The sequence below is a fragment of the Lutjanus erythropterus genome, chromosome 24 (genome assembly GCF_056507025.1).
Source record: "Lutjanus erythropterus isolate fLutEry1 chromosome 24, fLutEry1.hap2, whole genome shotgun sequence".
Lineage (NCBI taxonomy): Eukaryota > Metazoa > Chordata > Actinopteri > Lutjaniformes > Lutjanidae > Lutjanus > Lutjanus erythropterus.
Genome location: NC_139340.1, coordinates 15,723,176 through 15,738,902, shown reverse-complemented (window position 1 = coordinate 15,738,902; position 15,727 = coordinate 15,723,176). Strand labels below are relative to the sequence as shown.

The following is a 15,727-nucleotide window of genomic DNA, read 5'->3' as shown; positions in this document are numbered from 1 at the left end:
CACGCGCACACTTAAGGCTGCTTGACATTGGAATTTGAACAGCTTCTCTGCTGTTGCACTCGGCAGATAAAAATCACTGGATGAGAGCAACAGCTAAATACCAAGGGGTGTGTAAGAATCAGAGGAGAGCAAACAAAACAGGAAAAAAAAATAGCTGAGAGAGGAGAGGGTGAATGATGCAGAACAGCAGGAAAAATGCTGCATTTCCAGAAGACTTATCAGGTTTCCCTCAATCAGGTTTGAGGGCTGGAAACACTAATTTAATACCTGCATAATTTATAGAGTTGCACTTCTCCCACTGACATTTTGCTCAGGTAACACCTTCACTGAAGGTCATGTCTATAATGCATTGTAAGCTCATTCATAAGACATCATAAAGCATTTAGCAGTAGACCCGCACAAAGTCGCAATAACCAAATTGCACAAGCAGCATTTTTCTTTGATAAAGGTAAAATACATAAGTAAAGAGCATTATGATGAAGTGCTGTGGTGTGCTGCCTCGGTGGCGCTCAGTCTGAGCGATGTGTGAAAACAAGAAGGAACATTCGAGAACGTTGCATCAACACCGCATCTGTTTTCACACGCCATCGCGCTCCTCTTCGTACAGTAGGTTCAGCTTACAGCTGTTCCAGAAATGTATTTTCTAACTCTTTTTCTCACGCACACACAATCACACACCTACACACACACACACCCCTCCTTCTGTCTCACCATGATACACTTTCTCACATGCATAAAAATTCTGTAAGTGTTGATTGAGCATTGCTTTTTTTTTTTTTTTTTTTTTAATTTTTGCAGAAACTTTTCCTGACAATTAAAATATGACAACCCTTTTGATTTTGTTCTGTGTGGCAAGAACATCCCGCTGCCTGCTGTAAAGGGGGCACAGGCTAATCCTTGCATGGCACAGAGAGAGACAGAGAGCGAGGAAGACTGTATATTTGAGTTATTGGCTGTAATAACACACTAAAAAAGGAAGCGGGGGCACAATCTAAGGAGTACAGTAACTGCTTGTCACCTGGGGAGAACGTACAAGGCTCCCTTAAAAAGTTTTGAGAGATGCTGAGGTTAAACTTTACAAACTTTGTGCAACGCTGCCTACATCGGATTCTCAATCATTTGTCTTCTCTTGTGAATTCGGCAAAGTTATTCCTTTTCCTTTGTGTAAACAGTCTGTTTGTCGTGGCGTGGCATGACAAGCGCCAGATATTTGTGAACTTGAACACACCGTTTCAGCTTATTTTACCATTTCCACTGTCTTCCGAGAGAGGTAAAATGTTTGTAAAAAAAAGGTAACTGCAAATTGATGTTTTTGTCACACGCCTGCACGAACACACACACACACACTCCCTGCTGTGTCACAATCATACGCTGTCTCACGTGCACAAAAATGAAAAGTGTTGATTGAGCATTGCTTTTTTGAGAATTTGAGGGGAAAAGAAAAGCAGCAGATGTGACATACTGGCTTTGAGGCTGGCCTCGTTGACTTCGATCTCTCCTCTGTTTCCGTCTCTGTACTGCAGGTGGGAAAAGTAGTGCATGGGTTCGGGGCTGGGGGCGGGACTGGCAGTGCTGGAGTAGCCGTTGGATATGGTCTCTCGAGGACTGTCCGTCCCCTCGCGCTGGACTTCATCGAACACCGCCACCAGCTGGAAGAGAGACACAAACACACGCACAGAGTCAAACTGTGTCCTAAATATTGTAAACTACTAAACAAAATGTGCGCTCACGATCTGAAATGAACAAGCTCTCCTCGAGATAAGCGTGACAGTCTGAACAATGAGACTTCTGGCGCGTGGACGAGCTGGAGACACTCAGCCAGGTTATATAGCATCTCTGCTGTGCCATGATCACACTGAGGCTTTTATGTGATTTATCTTGCCAGCAGTGGGGATGCAACCTGCTTCATTCTGCCAAGTGTGTGTGTGTGGATTCACAGTTCATTCGCTCTCAAACCTCTTACAGTGCAGAACACGGCGGCAGATGCCACTTCAGCAACACAACTTTCTTCATCTTTGGACAAAGAGGGGGGAAAAAAAAATCTGACCAGGAGGCCCGTGCAGAGGAGTTAACGCACACGCGGCGGTGGCGGGCCGAGGAGAGGTGTGCATGTATGAAATTAGCAGTCAAATGAGATCTGACACGAGAATGAGAAGCTGTCAAACACAATGACACGGCTGCCACAATGAGACGGCGGGAAGAGACGGGGGCGGCCAAACGAACAGGGGATGGAGGGCAGAGGAACGACAAACAATCTTAATTGAGACAGGGACATGATGGCAGATAGAGCGAAGAGGGGGAATGTGTGTGTGTGTGTGTGTGTGTTGACTGCAGGCCTGTGCCATCGCGGCTTCGTGGTTTGATAAATGGGTGCGTGGCGGCGTGACGCTCTCATTAGATGGCGCAGGCGAAGGAAATGACCACTTAATGAAAAGCAATAACCGCAATGGAACGAGGGATGGAAATAAAACAACAGACGAGTGGAGGACGTCAATTAACAACGAAGGAGCACGGACTCTGTGTGTGTGTGTGAGAAAGTGTTTGTGTGTAAACAATAAGCACGGAGGAGGCGGCGATATATGCATCATCCATCACGCCATGACGCCGCCTCTCACCTCAACCTCCCGTGATTCAATATCCTCGTGACACCTGGACGACGCCATGCAAAGGAGATCCGTCTACTGCGTTCATGTGTGTGTGCAAGAAAAGATGAGGAATTGAGGGGCTGGCAGATGCAGAGAAGAAGAAAAGAAAAGACCGAACGCCAGGAAAACAATCTGATTGCGCCGCTTGATGGATGCATCTTGAGCTCTTTCTCCCTCCTTTATCTGCTTTCCTCTTTCTCTCCTTATCTCCCCCCTCCCTCCCCGAGCCTCCATCTCTTTCTCCAAACTCGCTGACAGCATCAATCAAAGCCCAAGTCTCCGAGCGTAATGTGATGCGCGTGCGGAGACGCGGCGACGAGCTATACCCTCCTCCGAAAAACGATTTATTCGTTTTGAACAACAGCGGCTCGTTTTAATGGGTGGAGGGCTGATGATGATTTGCTTCTTCGGGAGTTTATTTTTTATGGCTGACGCAGGCAGGGGAGGGATGCTGATGAAGGCCGACCCGCTGCTTCCACTCATCGCTCAATCAAACACCAAGTATCAACAAAATGAATCATGGATTGCTTCATTTGGAATAAGCTGACGGAGAGGAATGTGGACTTTGATCACACGCTTTGTAACACGCAATCTTAACTTAACTCCATCCGATCAATAAACCACAACTGATAGTCCAAAATCTTCCTTGTCAAAGATCTGACAATTAAAAGAGACAATTTACCGAACAAAATTGATTCTTCAAAAGGAAGATTAAACTATAACTAATTGTTAAAAGGATCCAGATCCGTGCAGACTAGCAGGGAGCCGACAGAGCTGACAGCTGATAATGAATGGATTACTGAATCGGCCGACTGAGCACAGGCCCCGGGGCCCGAGGTGTCGGGGGGCCCAGGGCCGCAGCATCTGTTTGAGGTCAATGCTAACATGTCTCTGTGAAATTCAATCATACAACTACAAAAAGACAGAAAATTACCACAAAGAGACATAAAAACACACAAAAGTACCACACAGACACAAAAAATTACCTCACAGAGACAAAAAGAGAAGTAAAAGTATCACAAAAAGACAACAACAACTACAAAAAGAAACAAATACCACAAAGAGGAACACTCCAGCTACAAAAGACAAAAAATGACTATCACAAATAGACATACAATTATCACAAGGAGACAAAAAATGTCCTGAGGAGACCCAAAAGTACCTCAAAGAGAAATAAAACAACTAAAAAACAGAATAAACGTACCACAGAGATATAAAGACCTGACAAAGAGACACAAAACAACCACAAAGTGACAAAACAATTACAAAAAAACACAAAACAAGCACAAAGTGACATAAAACAACTGCAAAAAAACACAAAACAACTACAAAGTGACATAAAACAATTACAAAAAGACACAAAACAACCACAAAGTGACATAAAACAAATACAAAAAGACACAAAACAACCACAAAGTGACATAAAACAATTACAAAGAGACACAAAACAACTACAGAGAGAAGCAAAATGACTACAGAGACACAAAACTACCACAAAGAGACGCAAAACAATTTGTTGTCTCACAGTCCGTCCATGCAGCTGACGTGTCCTGACGGGGGAAGAACTGAGGTGAGAAAGAAGAGCGTCTGAGTATTAAAATGCTGATGGCAAATCCTCACTTATTCCATTACTTGAGCAAACAGTCACACAGAGTCCAAAGCAGCTAAAACACCACGCCACTAAAGAAGAAAAGTTAGGAGGAGTTGGACAAACTTTGTACAGTTAAACAAACTAAATCTATCTGTCTATAGTTTCACTGAACTGATCCTTATGCATTATAAGATTTGTCCCATAACATAAGATTATTTTCTTGCAGGAGTCAAACGTTCCTTGCAGGATGGACTTCGAGCATTAATACTGTCAGCTTCTACAGAAAGGAAGCTTATTTTTCAAAAGCATGCTGCGGTTTGAAATTCGGTCCTTCAAGTGCGGCAGCAACATGCTCTTTTTGGAGGACCCTGTGCCCCAGGATGAAGAACAACACCTTGAACGGTTCACGGTGTGTTTACTTAACACACGGGTTCCTCTCGGTCCCTCCTGACCGTGATTAGTATTCCAGGAAACAAATCGCCTTATTTTTCCTGCTGTGTCTGCGGGGGGATATTGATATGGACCTGGGGAGCCTGCATGTCAACTACTGCTGAATAATGTGACCCCTTCGCCTCATTTCCATAACTAACACACACACACACGCACACACAAACACACACTGATACCCGTGGCAAATACAAATGGCTCAACCCTTTATATTGTCATGTTATGATCGTCTGTAAATCACGACGCAGCGTGTGCATCCAACGTGACCAGACTAGCCGGGGAGACCGCGTGTGTGTGTGTGTGTGTATGTTGGCGAGCCAAAGCGATTATCATGACGTACATGAAAGCCATATACAATACCATGCGTGAAGCACAGAGAGAGATAAACTGTGTGTGTCTGTGTGGATTCCCATACACGCCGCCCCAGGCAGAGCTATAAAATGTTGCGATATACGTGGCCTACAGCAGACAGACGCACACTTATTTACTCGATTTCACAGAGAGGCAGGCATGCACCCGCCCACACATGTCCTACAACACTTCAACACGTTAATATTTGGATTTATTTTGATTAACCAGTGCTCTCGTTCAGACGCCGTGTTGTACAGTAAAGTCCTTTTTGTGCGACGTACTTTACCAGAGAAGACTTGAAGGACCTCTGCACCACATTTCCAAGAACGCACAGAGTCAAGAACCTTTTGGGAATGACAGCAAAAGGGATCCATGCACAAAAATGCAGGGTGTCTTACGGCTGCATTGCATTCTGGTCTATTGAGGCTGATGTCGGCCTCTTTCACAGTAGATTTGTGTCTCTTTACGGTTAATGTGTGTCCCCCTTGTAGTTGGTTTGTGTCCCATTGTGCTGTTTTTATGTCTGTTTGTGGTATTTTTTTGTATCTTTTGTGGAGCTGTGTGTCTTTTTGTAGTCTTTGTAGTTTTGTGAGACTTTGTCATTTGGTTCAACTCGTGGGAACTACATACTAACAGCTGACGGAGTTTATCTCAGTTGCTCTGATGTCTTGTCATGTCACATCAGATAAAGCACAGGTGTGACCCTGGACGGCGTGCCAGCTAACCAGCACGGCAACTGGCTAACCTAAATGGAATGCAGCCATTATTACAGGTACCTAGTAGAAACTGGACCCAGGAACTCAGACAGTTTTGTTTGTACATTTGCATCACTAATGCACCAGTAAAGCAGGAAAAGTGTAAAAAGGTGTAATTGATAAGATTAAAATCAAGTGCATTCCAATTAGGTTGCACTATTTACAGGCTGCTGATGTCGTGCATGTTTTCTCAAAGGCAGAGCTTACAAGGACACTTGACTGAGTTGTCAAAATATTGCTGTGAAAGAGCTCTACTGCATTCATTAATACAGATAACGCACAAAGAAATGCAGCGATGAGCCAACAAAGTCATACAGCTGTTACAAACGGATGTAAACAATGCAGGACTTAAAAAACGAGGACTGATCTGCAAACCCTGCAATTAATGGACCAGAACATTTCTCTCAGGCCCCAGTGTTGGTATATATACAAGAACTACAGCTACAATATGGGTAGAAACAAAATGCTAAACAAGTTTTAAGAATTTAAATATTTGCAAGTTAAGCTGTGGGTCAGGGGGGCAATAACAAAATACAGGTAAAGAAGAAGAAGAACCTGTAATGATAACGAGGCACTGATAAAGAACTGGAACTGCAATGAACAATTATAGTACAAATACAAGAGAACAAATATAATGCAAATAGGAATGAACAGATGTGCGAGTAATATGGCATCAACAGGAGGAGTAATCAGCAGCAGTGTTTCTGTACAAAGTGCTGAGTGTAGGTGGTGTGTGTGTGTGTGTGCATGGAGATCAAGAGGATTAGAAAGTAAAGTTACTCAAACAATAAGCTGAATACAAATGAAAAAGGTAAAATTGGCTTTTTTGTCCACCAGCTGAAGGTGAGTGAATGTTCAGAGGAAACCAGACCAGTCAATAAAAACCCCTTTTCAACAACATTAAAGTGTTTCCTGCAAACTCATAATATTCTGATTATTAAAAAGGTGTTTTACAGACAGATCTTCCACCCTGCTGAAGTGACCTTGTGCAGGACTCTGACTCCCCACCAGCTTCCAGGCTGCCGAGCTGCAGCTGGGCCCGACCTTTGACCCCCTGCGACACGATCCGGGGTCAGAAAAACAGGATTTCTTTACTCTGATCAATAAACTGTAACACATCAGTATTACTGAGACTGCTTTCACACAGGCTGTTAGAGCTGAACAGCCAATCAGATGCAGAGCGTGCACGCACCGTGGTTATCATATTTTTAATTTTTAACAGCCCGGATATGAAAAGAACGCAGCTGCAGTAAAACAGTAGATGGTGTTTACATGTTGCAACTCACAGATGGAACAGTTGAGCGTTTTTAATAATTGATGTTCTTGCTAAGAATTAATTAGCCTGTATGGGACACACAGGGGAGGAAACGCTGTGTTCAGCATGGACACACACACATTACACACACATATATGTACACTGTATGCAATCAGGGATGTTCACACACTGTATAATGCCATTATTTAAAAGATACACACCACAAAACACAACGGTTTAGACAATATGTGGACACAATCTCTCACACACACTTTCCACAGTTAGAGGATGAACAGTGCCACCTTGCTTTAGTCAAACACAACTGCATGCTGGGACCACTCACGCCTCTAGCCTTTACATAAGCATCAGCAACACACACACACACAAGCTCACAAACAAACATACACACTTTCCTATTTCATCCGCTGGTACTAATCAACCCATTTTTCTTCTCCTCTCTCATCGCTGCTGTCTAGCCCTGCTTCTATGTGTGTGTCTGTGTGTGTTTGCATGTGTGTGTGTGTGTGTGTGGTACCAGTCTATTGAGATGCTCTGCTTTTGTGCTGTTGTCATTTATCTTACGACTGCCCCCCCCCGCCCCCCAACTCCTCCGTTTTCTTCCCTCTCACGCTATTCTTCATTCTTTCTTTGAACGGGAGATGCATAATTCAGAAGGAGTGTGCGGCATCCTGACAGTGGTATGGTAACCCAATCATCTCACACACACACACACACACACATATATATATATATATACAGTACACACACACACACAGCTTCTGATGCACACTAAAGTACAGGTTTACAAAGACTATTTTAGACGTATGCCTTTTCAAGCGCTAAAATCGGAATCAGAGGGAATAAAGCTCCCACTCTGAGTGCAGAAAATGACGGCCTTCACCACCTGACGTTCTGACTGGTTGTGTGTGTTCCCGATGGAAGGATTCAAACTGCGGTTTACAGCCAGCTGATGGAACCGTGCACAAAAACAAACACCCCCCCCGTACTGTACAGCTTCTCCTCGCTGCGCGTTTTGTGCATCTGGTGTTGTTTTTCGTTTCTCTTGAATTTCGAGCGGCGGAGGTGTGAAGAGGCAGAAGAGGAAAAGTCGCAGACGGAGACAGAAGATTTCCCTCCTCTCCGCCTGTGAATTAGATGCTGTTCAACAAAGAGCGGGCGCCGCGTGTAGAGAATGGCTTTCTCCATGGTTGTGAAGTGTGATGAGTATTGACAGTGCCACAGGTACAGAGGGGTGAAGACTCTCACCCTGGAGTTTGGCTCTTGATATCCGTGGCATCATGGGGGAAATGACAATCAATCTGACACAAAGGCGCAGACGCTTTTAAATCGACGAGCAGTTAATTGTAATTAGTGATACTCTCCTGTGAGGTGAGAGGAAAGTGATGTTGCCTGAAACACCTCTGTACAGTATATTAATGTATAATGTCAGTTCATACCAGGAAAATATCCGTTATACTCACTGATTTACTGCATTTCCCTGCATGCCTCTGTGCAGCATCCAGAGAGCTAACATCAGCAGTCTATGTCTATAAAATGTTAGAAAATGGTGAAAATGCTGGATTAGCGCAAGGTGACATCATCAAATGTCTTGTTTTGTCCACGACTCTGCGTTTACTGTCACAGAGGATGAAAGAAACCAAATAATACTCACATTTAAGAAGCTGGAATTTACATTTTTTTCTTTAAAGATCACTCAAACCGATCAATCGATTATCACAATAGTTGGCAACTAATTTGATAATCAATTAATCACTGCAGCTCTAATTACTGCAGCCGAAAACTGGACTCTAAGATGGTATTATACTAATGAAAGTAGAAGAGGTCTCCTGCACATGTGTGTTAGGACGTTCGTCCACTGGGTTTGAACTAACTGAGAGTTTGCAAATGGTTTAAAAACTCGTAATCCTGAATTTGTTTTCAGTTTGAAGCATCCAGTCTCTTTTGCAATCCTTCTTGGGCTGCGACGGCGTAGACACAGATATTTAAAACGAGACAAAACTCAACAAACCATCACAAAAACAGGAAGTTGGCCCACATGCATCCCATGACATTGTTTAAATTTTCCTTAGAAAAAACCCTACGCCGGTCCTCGTCATCCAATATCAGGTTCAAATCTCTTTACCTTGTCTTCTTGAGAGCTGATAAGGCCTCATTAACCAGGCTCCGAATCCTCATGAAATAATACACAGGCGCCTCATTACCATTGGATTTTTTTTTTTTTTTTTGATGTAGCCACTGAAAAAGAAAAACTTGCTGAAAGAACGAGTGGAGAAAAAAAGTCCTTTATGGAGCTGTGAATCAAACTTCACTTATCAAAAACTTTCAACTTCTGAAAGCCGGCATTTAACGCTTTTTAACTTATTCTTTTATCATTTATTTTCTTATTTAAATCAGGAAACTTTTCTTAAGTTAGGCAAACTTTGTTCTGTCAAATCAATATCAAGCCCTAGTTCTTTCTAAAGCTGTTTTGTTGATTTAAAAGTAGTAAAATTTAAGCACACTGGATCTAAAATGACCACAATGTGTATGTTTTTAATTGGAGAGTACAAACTCCCATTTCTTTTTTATTACATGACCATTTTGCTGCAGATATCTACTTGCCAGTGTGGCGGAAAGCCTTTCAAGATTTACTCACCAAATGGAAAATTAACCCACTTTTCACGTTTGGTGGGTGCTCATTTCGTTTTTTGTGATACTGTGATGAAACACCGTCATTAGTTGAGATAATTGCTCTCAAACTCCATTAAAGCTGATTGGAAAAATCTGGCAGTAAGGTAACAGTGTTTATGTTTGCTGTAGTTCACAAATTTACTGAACCACACCGCCGTGCAACACATGATAGGTCTGCTGTTTCTTCTTTGTCTGGAGTGATTTAGAGTAGATTTTAGGGATGCACGGGATGCAAGACGACTGGGAACCCCCCCACTCAAAGATATACTTACATGCATTCAAGCATGTACCAAAAACTAATCCACGTTCAAGGGCACAAACTGTACACTCAACTGACGCAAACACACACACACGCAGGTTTCCAGGGCACATAGGGGCCATCAGAGGAATGTTTGGCCTGTGTTATTTAAACAAGTAGAAAATTGGTTGTATTACCAGTGAGAGCAGGGCTAATCCTGCCTCTATTCCAGCCTGAATCTATACAGCACACTACCAGATGTGGGGGATTACCTCTCAGGAACACACACACCTGGCTCCCGGCCTGCACACACACACACACACACACATATATATAGTCAGTCAAATGACTGCACACTCATGCAGTGTGTGAGATTAGAGAAAGACACAAAGACGGCTGAAGAGACACACAGCGACTCCCACTCGCGAACTGAAGCGCACAAACAGATGCACAATCCAACTTGTCAAGCCCGTGGCGATGAGGGACTCTCAAAATCATGAGTCATACACACCGACAAGACTACTTGAACCTCTAAATGTCTCCGTCTTTCCGTTTGAAGACGTGCAGAGCACTTCCAGGTAGCAGCTCGTGCTTCCACATCGAACACAACGTCTCTTTGATGCGTCTGACACACTGATCTGAACACGAAAGTCAGCTCGTCGGTCTGTTGGCGCAGCGGTCTGAGCATTTGCATTCATGCAAATTTAGCAAATGATGACCCAGATCTAACACTGCTTCAAAAAAAAAAAAAAAGAAGTAAAAATAGCAACTGGAGGAATCGTGGTTTAAAAAAACAGAAAACACATCCCAGTGTCAGGGAGGAGCTGACTCAATCTGCTGTCACTTCTGAGGCTGGAGTTTATGGTGGTGGTGCATTCAGTGAAAAACTTTGCAAGGTATTTCTCATAACTTGCCCATTTCCATAAATATTGGGAATAACGTGTAAGTTACAACCTAGAGGCAAAGAAGAAAGGTAAAAATGTAGACATATCATCAGGCCAAGTGTAAAATTTAAGTTTTATTATGTAGGAAATAAATTAAACAGCCATTTCTTTTTTACTGGCACATCAGAATATATTTCTCTCTGTATGCACAAGGCAGGATTTCTGGCACGCTAATTCAATATGTGTGCATGTGGGCTCTTCTTTGGAACCTGCTATACTCCACTCTATACAGCCCACTTGTGCTGCAGTTCACTTCAGGTGGAATTTAATGATGCATTTTACAATTCAAGCTCCCACGATGGACAAATGCAAGTCATGTGTTTGTGTAAATATTTATGTGTTGATTAACTGGTTAAAAATAATTACTAAGCCCACGCAAAGTGACACAAGGACTCCTGTTTTTGGGCGAATTAGAACAAACGTCCGTATGTGTTTTAATCACTTATATTTCTGTGTTGTTGTCATCTTCTACTGTTTTTACAAGTTAAATTGGAGTTGACATCCTCATTATATCAGGACTTAGATCCAGATCAGGATCAGGGCCAATACAATACAAAATGTATACAAGACAAGTGTACGTTCAGGCTGCATGCTGGAGATTGTGATCCTGGTACCTCCTGCAAAAATACCTGAAAAATACCTGCAAGAACCCCGGCTTTTTAGCATACAAATTGTTATCTGTGTGTCTACATACTGAAGATTATCATACGTAGTAGTTTCTGTCTGTTACTTTTCATGGAATAATGGCGTCTTGCAATCCAGCTGTGTGGCAAAATATAGTGAATCCCACTTATTCTACGCAATATTTGAAGTGACGACATCTTGGCATCTGTTCACAGATCAGTGGAGCCAACGAGTGAAATGGGATACAAAAATCTGATATCAGGTGCATCAAAATAATTCTCCGTAAATTACAATTTTCACCTCAAAGATCGTGCACACTATGATCTGTGATTATCAACTGTTTTTTTGAAATGAAAGGAAGAAAAAATATATATTCTAAATAAAAGATTCAACCATAGTCCAGCTACACACACGTAAACAAAGGACAAAGGTTTTGCAGAAAGGAAAAAACCTTCATTATTAACAGCTTCTTGTTCAGGCACACTGCCAAACAGGTAAAAAGTTATCATCCTCTCTCTCTCTGTGCGTCCACACACTCACATCTGTCGCAGCGGCCACAGTGATGAAGCATATGTGCACAAACAGCGTGTACACACACATGCACACACACACAAAGCGAGCCACCAGCTGAGGTATTGCAGCGCCGGCTACGCACGGTGACAAGTCACATTATTATTTATGCACACTCATAAAGGGAGAGGGTAAACTCTTCATAAATCACACATGCCCGAGAGGCTGAGAGGAGGGAGGAGGGAGGAGGAGGAGGGAGTGAAGGAGCGAGGGATGTGGGTGACAGGGGAGCTCCAGGCCTCATATTTCTCAGGCCGGCAACACAAATATCAAACCAGCTCGTTCATCATTCCCGCAGTGCAAACACATCGGTGGTGGTTACACTGGTCCTGTTCCGCATCTGTGGACATGACACACTGACAAACACACACTCACACACTCACACGTTTCCTCCCTTGGCACGGGGGAGAGTCATAACCTCTCTCTCATAAATGTGCATAAACACACACACACACACCAGAGTCGAGCACACGTTCCAGCTCCAGTCCTCAAAAGTCAGAGCCGGAGCCTAATAATCAGCTTTCTTTTCCCTGTGGCCGTCGCAAGGCCAGCTGCTCCCCTCCCTCCTCCTCCTCCTCCTCCTCCATCCTCCCTCCTTCCTCCCGGGATCTGACAGAGAAATAGAAGGAGTGATTAACTCAGAGCTGCGAGGCTGGCGCCCTCTCACCTGTGGCTCTCTCCTCCCTCCTCCTCCTCCTCCTCTTCTTTCCATCTGCCCTCCCCTGACATTAGACTTTCATACCATACGTCACCCCTTTCTTTCCGCCTGTCGCCTTCCTCTTTGTGCAGCTTTGAAGTCATGTTACAGATGGTTTAAAGGGGAAACGTGTACTTTTCATTATTATTATTCATTAAATTATTAATAATTTACTGATTTTCCGCGGTGGCCGTGATTTAAATTTTTTTCCGTGACCTAAAAGTGCTATTCCTCCCTGGATTGTTGATGTTTTTCAGCTCAGATTACTTCTTTAGGGGTAAACATCCTGGTTGCTGATGTATACCGTATGTGAACTATACATTACTGACATTCGGTGCTCGCTGTTGCCATGGAGAGCCGACATCACTCACAGCCTGAAGGTGTTTCCGAGAAAAAAAAAAAAAAAAAAAAGCCTCACCTGCAGATTTTTCTTACACCCATCAACATATGTGTTCCTACCAACACGCCTTATTAGATAGTTATTGACTCGACATCAGAGCCTGCAGGGGGAAAGTGGGATTTGAGCAGCATTACATGTCTGCAAGCCTTGCGAGTACAAAACACCACCTGACAGCAACATCTATCCACATATATGAAGAAGAAGAGGCTGGAGCTGCCACTGTGTGCTTACCTTCTCACTAAGTATATATATATATAATGTGAGTACAGTAGAACTACTATAGGATCGCGTAGAGCAAATTAATGAAGGACATTCATCTCATTAGCTCAGTGTACATCAGCTTCTAATTAAAATTCAGTGCAAAACAGACCCTTATATAGTCCTGAAACAATTTGTTAATTAATGAATTAGAAAATTAATTATCAACCTTTTTTTTTTTTCTTCCTTCCTGGCTGGTTTTTCATCAGGTTTATGCTCTCCTAATAGCTTTAACTACAGAAATAAATCATATAATTTAAAACTTTAAAAATGCTAATTCTGCAAAATAATTATCAGTACGAATGACTACAAAGAGGTGTGCATAAGACTGCTGTGTCATCTTAATGCAAAACTGACCCCTCCTAAGTCCCGCCCCTTTTTGCTCTGCGCTCCAGTGACAGTTGAGCCAACTTGGCACCCCAATCAACTTCCTCCTTTTCCTGTAAAAGAGACATTCAGGGTCCCATGCATTCTATGCATTCTGTTGCAGAGATAAATGAAGTTAGCATGCTAACCAGCTAGCCCTCGGTCCATGAAAGGACATGGTTTTTCTTGCCAGGTTTGGTTAGCGTAGCTACAGTCAGCATGGTAGTTAAAGGTTTCTCTGGCGAAATGCTGCCCTCTATTTGTTTGGAGGCTGAATTCAATAATGGCATCTAACATTATGATCCATTTTTAGCACAGTCAAAGAAATAAAACACCTGCGTCCTTATCATAGCTTAGCAATAAAAGTTTAGGAGGTACTTACTAAGTCCTCTCAATCATTTTGCTTTTCTGAGAGTGGATAACAGATTCATTTTAAATGCAAACTCTACAAATGTAACTAAAACAATCAGTCCTCCTCTCCATACGTCCCTCCTGTGTCAGACGCAGGCTGGCTAATGATTCGAGTGGCCTATTCAGACGCATTACCGACCGCAGAGCTCCATTCATTAGCCCAATCAGTAAGGTGATGAGGACGAGAGGCAGCAAAACTGAATAATAACAATAATAATGCATGTGTGCGTGCAAGTGTGTTTGCGCGTGTGCCAAGCAATGGACACAGATGTGGTTTCAGCTGTGTAATTGCACCCCAAATCATTAAATACTTAACCTAAATGAGCTGGATTCAGTATTACGAGCATTTATCCTCTGGTTGCTGCAAAATACACACTGACACACACACATGCACGCGAACACACGCGCACGTTCGGGAGTGTGACTTTTTGCTGATTTGAGTTATTAGCAGTTGGAGTGAGCAGAGACTCGGCGAGCAGAGGGAAAACACGCCATGCTTTCACACACACACACACACACACACATATATACACTAGTCTGGGGCAATGTCATGTAGGAAAACAGATGGCGTGATTCTGGTTAGGTCAGAGAGTAGATTTGCTGTAAACAAGTTGATCTATAATAGATCATTAGCTGGATGTGATTAGCTCCTCTGCAGGTTGCTGTGCCAAAATCACTGCTAACTGTTAAAGCTAATACTGACAACCTACACAGTACAAGCTGCAGCTTCACGTTAATACCAGCAGGGTTTTTTTTGACTATAACTATTTGATGTCAAGCCTACTTGCTTGACTCCCTGCATTTGAACACACATATCTAGACATTCTACTCAATTCAAAACAGACATCATTAAACACAGCCTTCCCAAAATCAAGACTGATTTCAACCTAAATGTATGGGACAATGCATACAGTACAAAAGACAAGTCTCTGGTGGATCCATCAGTGCATCTCATGCATGACAGACGCAGCAAAAAACAACGTAAAACAAGATGAAATGGACAAAGAGGGAGACTTGAGCTCGGAGTGAAGGTGAGCTTTGCAGAGAAACAGCTGATAGAAATGTCCTTCAGTAACTTTAAATGAGTATCTACACCTGTATGTTAGTAAAGAACATGTGGACTTTTTCCACCTCTGTTTGAAACACAGGCCGCCTCTTCATGCCTCCTCTTCCTCTCCCACACTGATCATGAGCACGTGTCATTAGAAAAGCGAGTCCACAGAGCGTAGTGCACCTCTGGCCTCAGCGTGGCTACAAACCCCCCCCCCACCCACCCCTGCAGGTTCCTCCTGCCAGACCACAGCAGGCGCAGCAGGTCAGGTTACAGCCTGACCGTCTCACTCCATTAGGAGCTAATGGGTGGTGTGATGGTGACACAGAGGGCAACACAGAGCCTGTGTGATTAACAGAAGCAGAGGCACCAAAGGACAAGATCTGAGGGTGTGATGACCCGGCGTAGCCTCTATAAGTCACACACACCTACG

General features: G+C 43.2%; 1 protein-coding gene across 1 annotated transcript in view; it reads right to left on the bottom strand.

Annotated features, from left to right (window-relative positions):
- The window catches only part of pard3ba (par-3 family cell polarity regulator beta a), a 175,625-nt gene that overhangs the window by 142,487 nt on the left and 17,411 nt on the right, over positions 1–15,727 (bottom strand). Inside the window, exon 3 of the mRNA XM_084713388.1 lies at positions 1,463–1,649. Within this exon, the coding sequence (XP_084569514.1) occupies positions 1,463–1,649 (187 nt within the window). The remainder of the gene's footprint in view (positions 1–1,462; positions 1,650–15,727) is intronic.